The following is a 19,743-nucleotide window of genomic DNA, read 5'->3' as shown; positions in this document are numbered from 1 at the left end:
TAACTTAAAATAAATCTGACAGAACAGAAAATTAAAGAATCTTGTATTACACATTTTAAAAAGTGTCCTGTATTGGAGCTGGAACCACTGAGTTTTGGAGCAGGTGAGTCAAGTGCTCAAAGTTGATGGGCAATACACAGGGGAAACATCTGAAAAAGATGGCAATAACTAATTATCAACTGTCAGAACACAATGCTGTATTTTATGAAGGGACCCCGTAATAGTACCTCCTAAAACATAAAAACAAAAGTGCTAAAATGCTAAATTCTAATAAATATTACCTTACAACTGCTTTTATTATATGCATTAACATAATGTGAAACCAAATTATTGGCATTGCAGATTTTGTACACTGTGTAATATAGGGTATTAATTTATGGCTTGTGCTCCTAAGATCATCTAATATGATTCATGCTTTATAAATGCACTATCTGTACTAATGATCTTTTGTACTGTCTAATACTGTGTCTGTTTGGATCTGCCATGTAACATTAAGAGTAAAGGTTTTGATGACACATTTCAGTCAGGAAACTTGGTTAAAATTAAAATAACAGACTCATACAGGTTAGCTATAAAGCTAATGATCAGGACACTCGACAAATGGGCAATTTTCAGCTGTCAACATTTAACAAGACACATGTTTATAACAGAGAGAAAATGATACAAACCTTAAGTCACAGCATACCTCTGATGGCATCCGTTTCTTTAAAAGTTTGCAGCCTTGGAGCATACCTGTAAGTGCTTGATTCCATGCTCATGAGAGCGCTGTGTATCTGGTCCCGCCCTGATAGTAAAACAAAGTGTGATTGGTTGAAGATAAAAACGTGCTACGATTGGTCAGAGAATGTGGCCGTTATCTGATTGGGTTGAGAAGACGATGGGTGGAGTCCACCTATTTGTGGACTGCCTGCAGCTTTCAGCGCAATACATTTTTCACAATTCACAAATGTGAGCTGCCATCCACAAATGCACAGCAAGCGATTCACAGATAAATGTGTATGATTCACAAATGAATGCTGGACAGAGTTGTGTTTGTGAGTTAAAAAATATATTTGTAAATAATTTTTTTATTTGCAAATCTCATTTTATTTATTTGTGAATTCACTTTATTTTTGTGAAACTCCTTACATTTATTTGTAAATCTTTCTTTTTATTTGTGAATTCATCTCATTTTTGTGAAACTCCCTTACATTTATTTGTGGATCTGATTCAATTTATTTGTGAAACAACTTTCTTATTTGTGAATCTCTTTCCATTTGTCTCTGAATTAGAAACAGTTCTAACTCCATAAGTCAGCCACTGTTGGCCAGGGGCCTTTTTTAGATCAGTGATTAGATGGACCAATAAGACGTCTGCATTTTTTTCTTTGTGTAAAGGGCAAAATGGTACGTTTGCCTATTTTAATAAAATGTCAGGTGTTAAAGCTACGTAGGATTATAGTCCTTTCCAGGAATAAACTGTAATGTCTGTTGATGGTTCTGCCACCATCAAGTTTGCATAATTAATGAGGTAGGTCTGTGTAGGTTAAAGACTCACTAATCTTGGTCCATCAACTTTCTTCCCAGTAATACCCATGCTGTAATACTTTTAATGCAAGCACCAGAAGTACATATATTAATGCCAGCCAAAAATTTAGTTGGGGTGTGGGCCAGCAGTATATTATCAGTATAACATCGATGTATGTCCAGTACTCTTACAGTGTAATGGAATTGCAATTGTAACGTCACCAAAATACATTATAAGTTCAAACTGAGTAAATTCTGTGTATTTCAAAAATTAAATACAAGGGTAGATATTTAAAGTGTGCTAAATTATACTTGAAATAGTTCCATTTTAGCACAACAAAGTATACTTACATCTTTAGTTGCATCAAAGCACTGCTTTCGGCAAACTAAAGTGCATTAGGAACAAAATTAGTTGTTCCAATTTAGAAAATTTTAAGTAAACCAATTTATAGCCTGCCAGCAATACACTGTAGTAAACTGAAGCACCCACGAATAAAGTGTGCCTAAGTATATTACTTTTTCACTAGGGTAGGCTTCAACCAGACAACATATCAAAAGCATTGTAGCAAGTAAAAACTTCACCAAACAGTTAACAGATAAATATCCATCCAGACTGCAGCGTTACTGTCCTGAACAGTGTGACAGTGACTGACTGAACTGAACAGCGTAGTTTCCCCAGCCAGAACATGTGACAGCTGGTATTTCTTCTCTGTGTTTCCAGACATGACGTAACGGCATCAGGATGAACGACATAAGCCTGCAATTTTGTGCCAAATCAGACCCGACAGCTCAAAATACAAATAATTTTTGTTGGCTTACCACAGAAAATCGCGGTACGGTAAGAACATTGTTTTGAACACAGTTTTTTATGTACTCAATCAATAATGGCATTTTGTTAATTTTTTACTAAAAAAATCCTCTTTAGTGAAGCTTTAAATATTGATCTGTTTCTCACCCAGACCTATCATATCTCTTCTGAAGATATAGATTGGAGAATTATGGATTACTTTTATGTTGCCTTTATGTGCTTTTGGATCAAAGTTCTGAAATATTCTTCTAAAAATCTTAATTTGTGTTGAGCAGAAGAAAGAAAGTCATACACATCTGGGATGGCATGAGGGTGAGTAAATGATAAGGGAATTTTCATTTTAAATTGAGTCTTATGTAAAGCTTACATAAGGCTACCTTATCCAATACAAAACAGGATACAATCTTCATGTGAAATGTTACAAAAACTGGCACCTTTACTAAAATCACAATGACAGACTATGTACAAGTATATATAGGTGAAAAATTTATTTTAATTTGAGAAAAAGTTTCCTTAAAATAAAAGGTAACATATTAAAGTATAAAAGTATGCTTCACAGACTCTTAAAGTGGTTCTGCAAAGTGCTCGGTACAGATGCACACCAGAAAAGAAAAGAAAACTGTAAAGAAAATGTATATTTGACAAAAAAAACAGTCAATTTAAATATCAGTACAATTTGTCTAATTTTTCTCTTTTAAGACAGATATGGCATAAAAAGGCTTGAAATGTCTTACAAATTGCTTTCCTTTCTTCACTTGGAAACAATCCTTATCTTTTGAAATTATTATGAAACAAGAAATGATTCTCATTCCAAATCTTATTCACAGGTCTACAAATTCTACAGTAATGATAATGCTATGTAGAGCTACAGTATACTATGCAGTTCTGTGGCCACTAAGTCAACAGTGTAAGGCGCAGTGTTTCAAACATTAGTAAGGACAATGCCAGTAAAGATAACTTTACAACACACTGTATATAAAGCACTGACGTGCACAGAACGGGGCTGCAGGGGCGCCCCATTCATTCACAAATCTAAAGTTGTTGAGCGCCCCTGGTGCTCAACAACTATTGGGCCAGTTTCTATTTCAGGTCCTTGGCAGATTTCTCTTCACACTCTGTCCATGTCCTTCCGACCCTGCCCCTGCTAAGGTCTGTGCACATCACTGATATAAAGTAATCCTTCTTATTTTAACAGTCACCATTTTTTTTTCTTTCAGAGAGACATGTATGTTGTTAACTAAAACAGCATAAATAAAAAGACATTCAATAAGCTGCCAGTTGAAAGCTGTTAGTCTGTTCTTTTGGCTTTGTTCTGTCATGCATACAAATTGACTCATTAACATTTAATTCCTCAATAGTTGTCATATAATACATTTTAAAAGTCAACCTTTATGACTTGTGTCAAAATAGAAATGAAATAAAGACTTTGCTATTATCAGAGCCAGCTAAACAGCCCTCGTCAGTTAACTAACAACAAAATCTACATTAAAACATGGGTTAAGATAACATATTTCTTACAGTGCATAAAGTGGCCACTGGGGTTCTGCATTGTGTTGTCTTGTACATCTGGCTATGTACACAGTAAGTCTGATAACTTCAGATGAACATTTTAACCATTGCCATTTCACATTTCAGTGGATTATGCATTCATAACCTGATGACAACAAAAAAAGTGTCATCATAATGCCTAATGATAATGATTTACTCAGTCTCATTGAGGTGCAGTAACATTTTCCAGTCATAGCCCGGACAAACTATTGGTCATCCAAACCTGGAGACAGTCAGAGACAAATTCATTTGCTCAGTTTCAGGCCAGGAAATTATCCTGGGGAAGAGGTGGGATCAAGGTATATAAGAACAAAATCTTCTTGGACATGGAATCTTCTCTAGGCCCTCCTATCTCCATTTTTGGTCTTGAGAACAACTAGAATCACCATAGCAGGGATTAGGCATATGGGGGTCATGACTAGGGCAAGGATGATGCTGGGAGGGGGGTCTCTCAGTCCCTCTGTGGGACACTCTAGAAAATAGGTGGCGTGGATATCCACAAATGTGTGCTCCACAAAATGATTAGGCCAGGGAAGCAGCAAACAGTCAGCAATAGACTCAGTACACACAGTGAAGTTGTTGTAGACACTGCCAGAGAGACAAAAGGAGAAAAGGAGTCTATCAATTACTATCAATCACATATAAAGCTATAGATTTAAAGGGATAGTTCACCCAAAAATGAAAATTCTGTCATCATCTACTGACGCTTACTCATGTCTTTCTTTCTTCCGCACAACACAAAAGGCATAATGCTGACCTCAATCACCAATCTCTTTCTTTGCATGGAAAAAAAAAATTGTGGAAAATATGGTCTGCAGAAGAAAGAAATCGTGTGGGTTTGGAACAACATGAGAGTGAGAAAATGAATACAAAATTTTAATTCTTTTGGTGAACTATCCCTTTGAAAGGAATTTTCCAGGTTCAATACAAGTTAAGCTCAATCGACAGCATTTGTTGCTTAATGCTGATTCCCCCCCAAAATAATAATAATAATAATAATTCAGAAAAAGGTTCAAGGTTCCATTATGAGGCACTTACAATGGAGATGAATGGGGCCATGTTTGGGGTTTTAAAGGCTGCTTTGTGAATGCAAAGAAGCATTGCATTGTGAAGCTTATAATTTTATAAAAGCAGTTACATTAATTCTTCTGTTAAAACTCATGTATTATTTGAGCTGTAGGTTTTTATGGATGTTTTAGGTTTTACTGCGTTGCATCGTCATGGCAACAAAGTTGTAAAATTGGATATAACTTTAAACAAAAAAGGTTAGTACTGTAAGAAATTTTATCACACTAAAATCATATTAATGTGCATATTGTTTACACCTTGTGGCTATACTATATATATATATATATATATATATATATATATATATATATATATACATATACAGGTGCATCTCAATAAATTAGAATGTCGTGGAAAAGTTCATTTATTTCAGTAATTCAACTCAAATTGTGAAACTCGTGTATTAAATAAATTCAATGCACACAGACTGAAGTAGTTTAAGTCTTTGGTTCTTTTAATTGTGTTGATTTTGGCTCACATTTAACAAAAACCCACCAATTCGCTATCTCAAAAAATTAGAATATGGTGACATGCCAATCAGCTAATCAACTTAAAACACCTGCAAAGGTTTCCTGAGCCTTCAAAATGGTCTCTCAGTTTGGTTCACTAGGCTACACAATCATGGGGAAGACTGCTGATCTGACAGTTGTCCAGAAGACAATCATTGACACCCTTCACAAGGAGGGTAAGCCACAAACATTCATTGCCAAAGAAGCTGGCTGTTCACAGAGTGCTGTATCCAAGCATGTTAACAGAAAGTTGAGTGGAAGAAAAAGATGCACAACCAACCAAGAGAACCGAAGCCTTATGATTGTCAAGCAAAATCGATTCAAGAATTTGGGTGAACTTCACAAGGAATGGACTGAGGCTGGGGTCAAGGCATCAAGAGTCACCACACACAGACGTGTCAAGGAATTTGGCTACAGTTGTCGTATTCCTCTTGTTAAGCCACTCCTGAACCACAGACAATGTCAGAGGCGTCTTACCTGGGCTAAGGAGAAGAAGAACTGGACTGTTGCCCAGTGGTCCAAAGTCCTCTTTTCAGATGAGAGCAAGTTTTGTATTTCATTTGGAAACCAAGGTCCTAGAGTCTGGAGGAAGGGTGGAGAAGCTCATAGCCCAAGTTGCTTGAAGTCCAGTGTTAAGTTTCCACAGTCTGTGATGATTTGGGGTGCAATGTCATCTGCTGGTGTTGGTCCATTGTGTTTTTTGAAAACCAAAGTCACTGTACCCGTTTACCAAGAAATTTTGGAGCACTTCATGCTTCCTTCTGCTGACCAGCTTTTTAAAGATGCTGATTTCATTTTCTAGCAGGATTTGGCACCTGCCCACACTGCCAAAAGCACCAAAAGTTGGTTAAATGACCATGGTGTTGGTGTGCTTGACTGGCCAGCAAACTCACCAGACCTGAACCCCATAGAGAATCTATGGGGTATTGTCAAGAGGAAAATGAGAAACAAGAGACCAAAAAATGCAGATGAGCTGAAGGCCACTGTCAAAGAAACCTGGGCTTCCATACCACCTCAGCAGTGCCACAAACTGATCACCTCCATGCCACGCCGAACTGAGGCAGTAATTAAAGCAAAAGGAGCCCCTACCAAGTATTGAGTACATATACAGTAAATGAACATACTTTCCAGAAGGCCAACAATTTTTTATGATGTATTCTAATTTTTTGAGATAGTGAATTGGTGGGTTTTTGTTAAATGTGAGCTAAAATCATCACAATTAAAAGAACCAAAGACTTAAACTACTTCAGTCTGTGTGCATTGAATTTATTTAATACACGAGTTTCACAATTTGAGTTGAATTACTGAAATAAATGAACTTTTCCACGACATTCTAATTTATTGAGATGCACCTGTATATATATATATACAGAATGGCAATTTTTTACTTCCATTTTAAGTGCGTCACTGTAACCCAGATTTTTTGCTTTTGAAAGTTGAAAATATTTTTTATGGTAATCAACTTTATGCCACAAATGCTGTCAATTGAGCTTAACTTGTATTGAATCCGGAATATTCCCTTAAGTATGGCATTTTATAACTCAATAGAAACTACCTTTTCACTCGATCCAATGAACACCAGTCGGTACTGTTAATGGAATCCATCGTATTTTTAAAATTAATTTGACATAACCATTGAACCAGGGCTTCATAGCATTCTTGAGGTGTCCAAGAATTGCTCACACAAAATGAACAGTATATGTTACAGATGGTCTTGTTAGCACAGCCTGGAAGATGAGAATTAAATTAAACAAATAATGGAATATGTCAATGTGCATCATCTTGCCAAAGTACACAATTTTTATATGCAGGAATTGTCCCTTTTTAATTGTAGGCTATGATTATTACAAATAATGTAAATACATACCAAATGTGTTTCTCTCTCCATGGCCGAGATCTAAAATATATAAACAATTATACATAATTTAATATATCATTAATGCAGTGTCCAAATATAACTGCAATGAAATCCACTGGATGTTAGCTCTTTAAAAATTATATATATTTATATATAAACTTTAAAAACGTTTAATTCATCAGAGGAGTGCACTCACACCTATTAGTATAACTGTTATTAGATAACCATGTTGGTCATCTGCGGCCTGAATTTCCAGATGTTTACTGTAGTGTCTCTACCGTCTGAACAGAAGTTAAATCGAAGCACATAAAACTTACCACAGAGAAAAGAAATTAAGACGCCAAAGAAGCCGAGCGATGCCCTCATATCAGAGCAACAAGCGCTGGCGAGCTGGTCTCGCCCCGCCGCTGAGTGTGCTTGAACTTTTACACCGAAGAACAAGGCATAACAGGAAACTCGACAGGGTGGAAGAGAGCGATGATGCGCCGTCACCACATGTGGAATCGCGCGTACCAGATGTTCAGAACGCTGCTGGTCGGTTCGCGCAACAGAACGCTTTGATTTTCCCACGTAATGAGGCTCCGCCTCGCTCTCTTCCAGTCAGTCTTGCTATTGTAAATAAGCTTTGTGTTTAAGATTGCTCCGTTTCCCTGAGGCGCGGATCTGTTCTGAGCTGAGCACACCCAGGCCAGATGCACATCTGCAAACGGGTCTACCCCCTTTAAAAAAAAAAAACACTTCATTTCTCTCAGGTTGGTTCCTCGCCGGCTCAGTGGTTCTGATTTATTTGCGTTCTTCACATCTGTTTCCAAACAGGAAACATAAGTGAACATTTAGGGGCAGAGAAGGGCGTCCTAATGGAACAGACGCGTTTAAGAATAACTGGGTCATATTAAACAGATGGAGTTCGGAAAACATATAATCAAAGATTGCCAAACTTAAGTTCAATCAATTGTAATCCATCCTAAAGCATTCAAGCTACATTCACCAAACTCCGCAAAGACCTTCAGACTGTTATAACTTGGTTGCTATCTTTTCTATCTGATCAGAATTATGTTTTTTTTTTTTTTTTTTTTTTTTTCTGTAGCAGATGATCAAAAGTCCCATAGACTTAAACGGACGGAATGTTCAAACAGGCTAAGAAGGAGTGATTTCAACTGTCACAACAAAACTATCACACACTTGTGCTAGGCCTTTAAACTCCTGAGACCCGATTTGCAATTTTAATTTCTTTTCCTTTTTTATTTGTAACTAAAATAAACACATCAAATAAACATGCAATATATATATATATATATATATTTTTTTTGTTTTTTTTTTGAAGAGCAAATAGTTTTCCTAAAAATGTCCTCAAAATTGAACAGCGGGCCTAAAAACTAAACTTTTGATCAGAAGTTTGGAGTGAACACACTTGGCTGCATAGGAAAGCAGGATGCTCCCTTGCTCCCTTGATCTCAATTTAGTGAATTACTTAACCTCCAGTGTGTTGTCTGACTGCACTAGTCTCAGAACAGTTTGAAATGCACCTTATTTTCATCGTAACTCTGTATACAACTTCTGATAGCAATGTTATTCAGCATTTGGATTCACCTATTGATTCTCAATGTGATAATGCACAGTGAATATAGGCTTTCAAAGGTAAATTAGTCTCATTATCCTCATCAGAGGTCATTGTGTTTGACAGTGTGCTGTTTCATGAGAAATCACTGAAATTTTCAAAATGGCTTATCGGATGAACGTAGAGATGTTACTCTTTTGATACAAACAGGTTGCTGAGATGCAGCGCCATGTTGTTTTGTCACATGGCTTAGTGCATCCAAAGTTTAACTCTTTAATGACTGCTCAGATTGTCCTGAACTGAGATCAGTCTTTAATATCAAATGAAATTATGTGTAGTATATAGCGAAGACAAAATGACACAGGGTCGCATGAGGTTAAAGGAATGCTCCGACTAGAGCAACCATCAACCAGCCAGAGTACCCTAGCAATGCCCTAGCAAGTTGTAGCCGCCACTTAGACAACCTTAGCAACCACTTGTAAATGCACATACTGTCTGTCTATCTATCTGACTTTCTGAATTTCTGTCTCTTTCACTGTAAGGCCTGTATAACATTCAAACTTCAAGCTTTTAAAACTATTGTATATGTTTCTGTAAGCCCCAAAAGTGATTAATTAGGAATGTTATATGCTAACGGCAATCCAGTCTTTTGTCTTTTTAGGGGTCAAGAGCTTTTCTTTACTTGTTCTGTATTTATTCAAAACCTAAACTGAAGCATTTGGTTTAGTCTCTGTTACTGAGACACTCCCATGAAGATAAATATTTCAAGAAAGGCTGATTGAGAATGATAGCAAACTCGCGGTTCACTCTTTCACATGTCTTTTCACATGTACAACTGCAAAAACAATATTTTTAATGTTTTCAAAATGTCTTATCAATATTAGCTTTATAGCAGTAACATTTTTAAGCAGTAATGGTCCGCCATCAACTGTTGCTGAAGTGTGTCATTTCCACACTCCTAGAGTCACCAAACGGAATTGCAAAAATATTTTTGGTATTAAAAAAAAAAATTCCAGAAAACTCCCTGTGACAAGGAGGAGGGCGGAGCCGAGCCGTGACCGAGCTGATCAGCCGAGGAGAGGGATAATTGCAACGAGATGCGGAAGTTCGGGAGAGAGAGAGCTACAGACAGCTGCCCTGTATGCGTTTATGTTTGCGTGTCTTTGTGTTTTGTTTTTAATAAAACATTACTTTGATGCTTCGTCCGGTTCCCACCGCCTCCTTTCCATTGAACCCTGTTACACTCCCCCTGTCTTCCATTGGTTGAGCTAATGTTGCGGTGTCCTGCTAGATGGATGTGCAAACTAATAGAGGAATGTTTTGATGGTTTCAGTGCGAGCACGTCAACTGGGCGCTCCTTAAAATGTGACCTCTTATGACAAATGCGAAGCGGCTCACATGCACGATTAATTTGGGCTTCCATCGATATTGTTGCGCATGCGACCCATTTGAATTTTACATGAGAATTTGCTATTTTAAAGTACCATGGAGCAGTTCAACCATCATGTGAAACATCTTGTTCATTCTGAACAGCACTAACGAGGGAAAGAGAAATCACCTGCTCAGCACTAGCATCAGTTATAAGACTTTACACATCTACACATCAACACCCTTACTAATTTTTCATTACAACTGTGGAAGTTGTAGCCAAGAAAACCACGGATAGTTGGAAACAAGTCATGGGTATGTAAGTACTTTGAATTGGACTAATCTGAAAAATAAGCTGTAATCAAATGATTGATGATAACTTTTGTGTGACGTTATTTTTTATATTATTATCTGTATAATTTTTTTCAACATCTGAAGTACCTTATTTTGTTGTTGATGTCCCAATTTGCATACTAAATTTGCACTTTTCAGAGAGCTCAATAAAATATTCAAATTATATTTTGGTTGCATTTCAAGGCAAAAAAAATGTTCATTGATTGTGTAAAATAGGCATATAATATCAGAATATCGATTGTAGGGCCCTGAATCTAATCAAATCGAAATCGTATCATGGCAGACTTTGAAGTATCGGCAAATATTGTACCGCAGGCCAAGAGAATCAATATAAGATCGTATAGTAATGAACCGTCCAATTTACACCCCTAATAGTAAGTCGGAATGTTGTTTACGGGAGTTCCGCTACCCTAAGATCGGTCACATTATGCAGACTCACCAACAGGCGGCATCTCCTGTCAGACATGTTTGCATTGGCTCCAGTGTGTTTACCTTCCCCTGAGGCTTTACCGGAAGCACACTGTGTCAGCAGCGTGAGAGACAATGGCTCAGATCCACTTTGAAACCATGAAGTAATCGTGTTTGCATAACCAGTGACTAGCGCGATTCAGGGGTTGTATTTTTCCTTTTAACATTACTTTTTTACTCCATTGATGGTTAGGTTTAGGTTTGGAGTTTTTGGGGGCTACATTTAGTAAAATATGCATTCCTCTACACTGTATTACAGCCTGTACAGCTGGGGGGAAAAACTCACTTTTAGCGCCCCTCCATGGACATTATGGATTATTTTAGCTAAAGAAAAGTAAACCTGCTGTTTCCGATTTCACTGTGAGATCAGTCAGGTTTTGATAGCGTCACAGAGCCACAGTGTTACACTTTTAGGTAAAATCAATCTAAAAATTATGCATATTATGCTGAGATACAAGAAAAAAGATAAATCATCTTAAATGCTTGCAGTACCAGCTGCTCAATATGCACAATCACACAGAAACGTAACATTTCACAAATACATCCACAACTCAGAACTATGTCTATTGAATCCATATTCTGAAAACAGCATCACGGTAGGGATTATTTGGGAATTTAACTATGAAAAACAAAACAGCAGACAAGCCTGTCATATTTATACAGCTGTATCACTCACCTGCTCTGATGTACGCAGTGGTCAGCACTTCAGTAGGCGGGGTTGATGCTGTCTGTCTCTAGAGCACAGAAGATAAATAAATGTTCATGAGATTCAGCAAAGGTTTACAAAAAATAATTTGCACAAAGAATTAGTAAAAAGAATCCATACAATATTTCTTCGGCAATGACAGTTTGGGTATGGATAATTTACTAAATGTTTGGGTAACATTACAAGGGATTTTGACTTTTCAAATGTGCACATATTTATCAGAAGTGTAACGACTGGCTGCTGGCGCTGACAATGATGAAGACGATGATGATGAATTGAAGAACCCAAGTGCAATTTATTAATAAATGTAAAAACCCTAACTACAAACGTGAATGAAACATAAACATAAACATGAACTTGACTTAACATAAACCTGACCTGACATGACATGACATGACATGACATGAACAACATACCAAACACATACAATACTTGACCAAGGACAATGAAAAACATGAGGGTTTCAATACATGGACATGGGAGAACACATGACAAAGATAACCAATAAACAGACAGAACTGATAACAAGATAATCAACCAATAAATCAATGAAAACAAGACACATGAACATGGAGGGAAAACAGTACATCACATGACCAGGAAACAGGAACTAAACTTTTAAAAATAAAAGACATGAAAAACATGAATCAACAAAATACACATGACAAGAAGACAATTTCAACACATCTTACCACTGTGTGTTTCTGTCCATTTGTAACTAGAGTTTGCAGCGTCGTGAACATTAGACACAGAAACACTGAAATAAAAGGGAAACGTATGATCAAACACACACTCACAGACACACTGTTATTTGAGAACATAATAATATATTGCTCACAATATCTAATTAGATCTAATTGGTTGCTTAACAAGGCAATATACTGTAATAAGACCCAACAAACATCAGATGTTATGGCAATATTGACTGACACAGAAAAAGTGTAAGGAAGAGAGGAGATAAAGCAGGAGTCAAGCAGCCCCTCTACACATCCTCCCTTTGTTCTATCAAGCTGGTTCATGAAAGCAATTTCCTGACTAGCTGTCTACAGTGTAGAAATGTTTCGTCAAATAACCTAATGTTCTTCACATGGTAACTTCTAAACTAATTGGTTCTAATCAAATATCGAATTTAATATGACGGAATCAACCTGTTACACCAACAAAAGTTTTAATTGAGGGTCACATCAGGTCGAAATAGCTCTTCACCCACAAATGAAAATTCTGTCATCATTTAGTCACCCTCATTTAGTTCCAGATTCGCAAGACTTACAACACAAAATGTTAGGTTCATTCAGCATTCACTTTCATTGTATGGAAAATGCTTTTATGGTGTTTTTTGTCCTTTCTGGAGCTTAAGAGCCTCTGATTACTAGTATATTTTCATTATGGAAAGGAGGGTGAACAGATGATGACAAAAATGCCATTTTTTGGTGAGCTATTCTTTTAAGAGAACAACTGTATGTAACCACTTTTAACAATGTAAATCTATTACCTAAAGTGCCATTTTGAAAAAAAGTCTGTAAGGATTATTTATGTTATATTCCTTTGTATTTTGTTCATATAGGCATGAGAGAAATGAAGTTAATTAGATTTCAATTAAATTTAAACTAGTATTCAGTGGTCTTACAGTATAATAGGCACATATGTATTACACCACTAGAGGTCAATTGATACTGTAAAATGATTAGAAACAATCAAAATAAAATTCAGCATTTTTCTTCTGGAGATTATCTGTGATTTTAAGTTTCAAGTACAAAGTTCCCTTTTTATTTTGAGGGTACAGATCTTACTCACCCCAAAACAGAAGAGTCCCTACTGGTTTTGAAGCAGATTTGAAGCATATTTTGACCATTATCCTGTATTCCTGGGTAATCTGTCAGTCTACTTCAGCTTGCACAAATCACATGTTTGAACTTTTCAACAGGAAGACTCTTTTAAACCAACACAATGTGCTCATTTCCTTGAAGGGGGTGGTGGATTCACACAAATGGACAGACATTACAGATAGGGCGGGCTGATCTAATATACCCCAATGTTGCCATCATTTGTTTCTCTCTGTCAGAATACTCTCAAATTCTCCCTTTCCCTCACACTTTTGTCACTTTCTCTTGCTCTTGCTCTTTCTCGCTCACTTGCTTTCTCGCTCTCTAGACTCAAGATACAAAAACTCTTATTGGCACAATAAACAAGAGATTACATTTCCACCAAATCATTATTAAACATTTCACAGTTTATAAAGACAACAATGTTGTTATATATGAGGTTATAACAATGTAATAATGACATGAACAAGTATATTATTACCCTAGAGTCTGTAGCTTGCAATTGTTAGGGTTTCATCTAGCGGGTATGGGAAATTGTCATAAGTTCTGCTTCATCACCGCCTTTCATTTTTATCTGTATGTGTGTAATTTTTAAGGCTATGTGTGTAATGTACATGGACATTACTGATGCATTCTCTTTTTGTTATTAACAATTTTTATTGATTCTTGTATAAAAAAAAATAAAAAATAAAATAAAATAAAATAAAACAGAATAAACAATATATATATATATATATATATATAGAATCAACTTTAACCCCCATTATTTCCCCCTCCCCAACCCCTCCTTGTCCCTCAACAAACATCCCTGAGGTCAAAGCCTAAATTACACAATACACACTTAAACAAACAAACAAACAAAAAATATTTGAGAAAATCAAATATATAAAAATCAACAAACAAAGAGAAAAGAAAAGATTCCACAAAGAACAGAATCCACAATTACAACCACAATCTTGTCTCTCTCCACATGGTCCTCACTGAGAGCCTTCCAAAAAGGACAAATATCTGTCCGATTTCTTACAATATGCATACAATCTGCTAAGCTGCTTATATGACATCTTTTCAAATGCCGCCACTCTGCCCAATTCGGTGAACCAATCTTGAAATGAGGGAGCGCCAATTGACTTCCATCCTTGGTGTGTCTTTTAAACCAAGCCTAAACAATCTAGAGGGAGTCCAGTAGAAACAATTCAAAATCTTAAACTGAATAAAGCATACCCTTGCATCTCTAGACATAGTTTTAATATATTTTTTAAATTCTTTCCCACTCCCCATTCTCCAATAACAAGTTCAAATCTCTTTCCCATAACCTCTTAAGAGCTGTTAAGACCCCATCACCAAGACTCTGAATCAACGAGGAATAATACACTGATGCTTCATGCCCCTTTCCAAAGGCCATAAGCACCATATAGAGGGTGTCTGCAGCTTTAGGAGGTTGTATACTACCCACAAAAATAGTACAAAGTAGATGGTGCAACTGTAAATACCTGAAAAACTGAGACCTAGAATTCCCAAATTGCTGTGTTATATTTTCAAATGATCTCAAGGCTCCTTTTTCATAAAGATCACCAAGTGTAACAACACCCCTCTCCATCCATTCTTTTCAGCAAAAGGGGGACTTGTTAATACACAATTTGGGGTTCAGCCATATGCTTGAGGAACATTTAGGTAAGTATCAAAATTGAACATACGGGAGACCTTTGTCCATACTGAATGTAAGTGTGAAATAATGGGATGCATTTTTACTTTTCTAGGTAGCTTGATAGAAAGACTTTGCAATGGTGAGATTGGGGCAAGGACAGCTTGTTCAATGTAGTACCAGGGAGGTGCTCTCTCAGGTGGAAGAGATTAATGGGCCAGGTGTCTGAGACTAAAAGCATAGTAATAAAACAATATTTTGGGGAGGCCTAAACCTGCTTTGTCAATTGGTCTATGTAACTTACTGAAATGCAACCAAGGTCGTTTACCATTCCAAATAAAAGACTTAGATATTCTATAAAATTGTTTAAACTAAGAAAAAGGAATTTCTAGAGGGAGAGACTGTAGTAGATAATTGAATTTGGGAATACAATTAATTTTTATAACATTGACCTTCCCTGCCAAAATTTTTACATCTAACTGGATCACGGAAATTGGATGACACTCATTTGGGTCTTTATTTTTTTTAAGAAATGAGACTGATCAGGGCTTGAGTCATGGTTGGCGGTAGTTCACTTTTCTTTAATGACTCTGTGTAAACTTCTGATATAAGTGTAGCCAGTTCTGTGACATAAGATCTAAAAAAACTCTGCAACAGAACCATCCAGCCTCGGTGCCTTACCTGTTGGCAAGGCTTTAATTTCCTCAACAAGCTCCTCCAAAGTAATATCGGAGGAAAGTCTTTTTGATCACTCATCAATTTAGGCAGCTCTAATGGCTCTACAAAGTTGCTAATATCCTTATCGTTAGACACAGACATGGAGCTATAAAGATCAAAATAGAATTCTTTTAAGGCTTTATTAATATCTGTGGCAGAAGTAAATATATTGCCTCCAGAAGACTTCACTGAAAGAATGGTTGGGAAAAAAACTCTCTCTGTTTATGTATCTGGCAAGAAGATTCCCTGCTTTGTGCCACGACTCAAAGTATGTCTGTCTTGCCCTGAGTAACCAAAACTCTACATTCTGTGACAAAATAGTATTGTACCTATACTTAAGCTGAATCAACTCTTAAAGACTATTGGATGACATTTGGTGCTTCAGCTCTGTTTCAGCACTTTTAAGACTATTTTCCAATTCTATGAATTCCTGTGCTTTGATCTTTTTAATGAATGAGGCATATTGTATGATCTGGCTCTTAAGAACTGCTTTAAACGCCTCCCATGCCATGCCCACAGAGGACACTGAGGACCAATTGGTTTCTACATAAACACTTCTGTCTTTAACATTTGTTGAAATGCTGGGTCCTTGTGGAGCGGGACGTGGTTGTGTGTCTGTCACTGGGGAGAGAGGAAGCGGTAAGGGCCATCACCTGGTGATTAATGATGCGTAACACCTGTTTCTCGTTACACTGACAACAGAGATGGGCTTGAAAAGGCCGCTGAGAACACCAGTGAGACAGAGAGAGTCCCAGTCACACAGACCTGCTAGATCGTAAAGCTAAACGCTGCAAAGCTGTTAACCTAAATTATTAACGCGTTTATGTTGCCTCTTATGACTAAAGCTAGAGTAGATACCTTGTTGTAAAGCTGAAGAGTAAATGCAAGACTGTTTGTTAGACTGGGACACCATTAAAGCTTGATTTACCTGGACTGCCACCCCGCTTCCCGCTTCCTTATTGTTGATACTTCTACAGTCCTGTAGAAGGGATGTATTAAAGCACCATCTCTATGATTTTCTTTTCTCTTTATGTGGCAACATCTCTAAATATATATATAAATCTATTCTAGAGTAAATCTTATGAACTGATGAAAAAAGGTGTAGCCTCTCCCAGATGGATTCAGGAGTCTCCAAAAGTCTGTAAGACCAAGACTTTTACACATCCTCTGTAGTGTCAGCATTGCTCTAAATGGTCTACACACCTTTGCATCACTATGATCAAGGACTGGATCCATTAAAAGATTGAAGTCTCCACCCAAAACCATATCATGAAGGATCCCAGCTGCTCGTAACGTTCTCTCAAGATCTATAAAAAAGTTCTGATCATCAGCGTTGGGTGCATAAATATTAGCCAAAATAAGATTTTGCCCCTGTATTTCACCCAAAACAATAATCACTCTTCCTAAATTATCTTTGATCTGTTTGAGACATTTAAATTGTAAATACTTACTTATCAATGTGATGACTCCCCTGCTCTTACTCGAACCAGCACTACAAAACACATGCCCACCCCCATGCCCTGCCAAGTTTTTTTAGCTTCCTGTGGAGAAAGGTGTGTTTCTTGAAGGAACACTATATCAAATTTTACTCTTAAAGAAAGATACCACCTTCCTTCTTTTTATAGGGTGCCCCATCCCATTAACATTCACGTGGAGAGAAACATTTTACCTATATGAAAGTGTGACATATTCACATGCAAAGAAAAATAGTGTACCCAAGGCAAAATTATATAGACAACTATCCAACACTGATGCAACCACAAAATCCCCAACAACCCACAGAACAGAAAAAAATGCTCTTCAACTTCGCACATAACAGTCCAAACTGTTGTCCATCGCTCAGAAATCCGACGGTCCATGCACACTCACGAGATTTTCTACACATGCACACTGTTGCTACCTGATTGCTCAAGTCCGGTGATTTTTACATATATATATATATATATATATATATATATATATATATATATATATATATATATATATATATACAGTTGTGCTCAAAAGTTTGCATACCCTGGCAGAAATTGTGAAAGTTTGGCATTGATTTTGAAAATATGACTGATCATGCAAAAAAAGGATACTTGTTCATTGAATTGTTGTATATAAGCAATATCACACTCACAATCTTACTATATGGCCCTAAATCAGCACTGCTGTGATTACCTATGGCACTCGGCCTGCGGCCAAATCACAGCAGTGCTGATGTAGGGCCATATAGCATGATTGCGAGTGTGATATTGCTTGTATACAACAGTTCAATGAACAAGTACATTTTAAAAAATTAGGAAAAACTGAGTACGGTCACAAAAAACGCATATATATATATTTTATTTTTTGTTCTTTTTTATTTCTTTCCCCTTAACATAAACCACTCCATTAAACTGTACATAAATGTGTTCAATAAAATAAAAAATTAAATGGGCCCCAGTAAACAATAACATGGAACCCACAAAGTGAATGAATGAGCTCAACAACAAGGCAACAAAGGGAGAAAAAAAAGAGGGAAAAAAGAGAGTCAGGCAGGAGCCAGTGGGCAGGCAACAGAACAACAAACCCTCTCAGGCTGCATCAGTAAAATGCACGATGTGTAGTCTGTATTGTTGATTGAGTGCAGGCAAAATTACCCACTCACACCATTGATTTAATGAAAGCCATAGCTTGTTGTGGCATGTAAAAGTTTTACGTCCGTCCTTGGCATCAATTCTTAGCTTAGCAGGCAAAAGCTTACCTTCAGTTGATGCAGTACATTTTTACACTCTTTGAATCCGTCCTGCTTCACTTGTGTTGCTCTAGCAAAGTCTGGAAAAACCATGATGTTGAGGTCCTCTTAGCACAACTTGCCTTTATTCCTTGCCGCTCGTAGAACAAAGTCTCTGTCAGCCGACCGCAACAATCTTGCCATGATTTTTCACAACGAACGTAAGTGCTTTTTAATGTCCCAACAGGCTGACAATTAAAAAATTTTTGGCATCCTGCCTTCCCAGCACAGTTTAACAAAAAAAATTATTACAGTTCTTGCCAGTTAATATTGCTTAAAAGGATAATTGTAGCAAAGTTTAAGCGGAGCTTGCCTCTAAGCGATCAACCCTCACATAGCGCTACATAACTCCAATGCATTCTCTTTTTAAGGAGACAGGCACTCCAGTTTTTCTGATTTGAAATTTATGTCCAATGTTTTTAAGTATTCTTCTTGTTTTGTTTTAATAGTTACAGATTATTAAAATGAACAATAATAAGTATGTTTCTATATCAGGCTATACCAATCAGGTCTGTTGAAGAATGCGGGGCTCATGCTAAAATCTGTGTTTTTTCACTGCACACTTGGTTTAACTGCACATGCAGTATGTTGTTTGTGTACATTGATTTGAAGATGCTGTATGTTTTTTCTCACCACTCTCAATCAATTTGAAAGTTTCAAGGCAAATTGTGTGCAAGGCTTTTATTTTTTATTTATTTTATTTTTTTAATCAATGAAACATTAGAATACTTTGCTTTTGGTTTTGTTCATTTGTATGTCAGCATATTTAGAGTGTGTATGTGATGTTTTTGTCAAGGACCAATTGCCATTTGCTCAGAACTTTTCTGTTGCTGAGGAAATGGGGGAATCTGCTGTTCAGGATGCTTCATATATTTCCACTTATTAGATCCACTTATTATATATTATGTTTGAATTTGTTTCCACTGTTTATCTTTTGAAGTAATAAAGACAGACCTAAGGATGTTACTGAATAGTTCAGAAATGGCCAGTTGAATTTGTGCTCTGTGCTAATCCCAAGATTTTTTGGGATTTGAAAGTTTGTACAGTATT

The 19,743-nt window shown here is 36.8% G+C and overlaps 1 protein-coding gene across 1 annotated transcript; it reads right to left on the bottom strand.

The window, feature by feature from the left end:
- Positions 1–2,786: 2,786 nt before the first annotated feature.
- LOC127449774 (receptor activity-modifying protein 1-like) lies at positions 2,787–13,668 on the bottom strand. The gene is made up of 6 exons (XM_051713316.1): positions 13,545–13,668; positions 12,443–12,507; positions 11,721–11,778; positions 7,306–7,335; positions 6,994–7,165; positions 2,787–4,449 (listed from the first exon to the last, which is right to left on the bottom strand). Exons 1-6 carry the CDS (start codon positions 13,600–13,602, stop codon positions 4,200–4,202), a joined length of 633 nt encoding a protein of 210 aa, XP_051569276.1. The 5' UTR covers positions 13,603–13,668; the 3' UTR covers positions 2,787–4,199.
- Between the last annotated feature and the right edge of the window lie 6,075 nt (positions 13,669–19,743).

This window comes from Myxocyprinus asiaticus, chromosome 13, assembly GCF_019703515.2.
Source record: "Myxocyprinus asiaticus isolate MX2 ecotype Aquarium Trade chromosome 13, UBuf_Myxa_2, whole genome shotgun sequence".
Classification (NCBI taxonomy): Eukaryota; Metazoa; Chordata; class Actinopteri; order Cypriniformes; family Catostomidae; genus Myxocyprinus; species Myxocyprinus asiaticus.
The sequence above is the reverse complement of the archived record's forward strand: the minus strand, read 5'-3'. Positions and strand labels throughout refer to the sequence as shown.

Bases quoted from the DNA above. Each gene is read 5' to 3' on its own strand.
- LOC127449774 (XM_051713316.1), bottom strand. From the start codon at position 13,602: ATGGTCAAAATATGCTTCAAATCTGCTTCAAAACCAGTAGGGACTCTT. The intron at 12,508-13,544 runs GTGAGTAAGATC...CTTTTATTTCAG, and splicing joins AGGGACTCTTCTGTTTTGGG to TGTTTCTGTGTCTAATGTTC. The intron at 7,336-11,720 runs GTGAGTGATACA...TATATATTTTAG, and splicing joins CACTGCGTACATCAGAGCAG to ATCTCGGCCATGGAGAGAGA.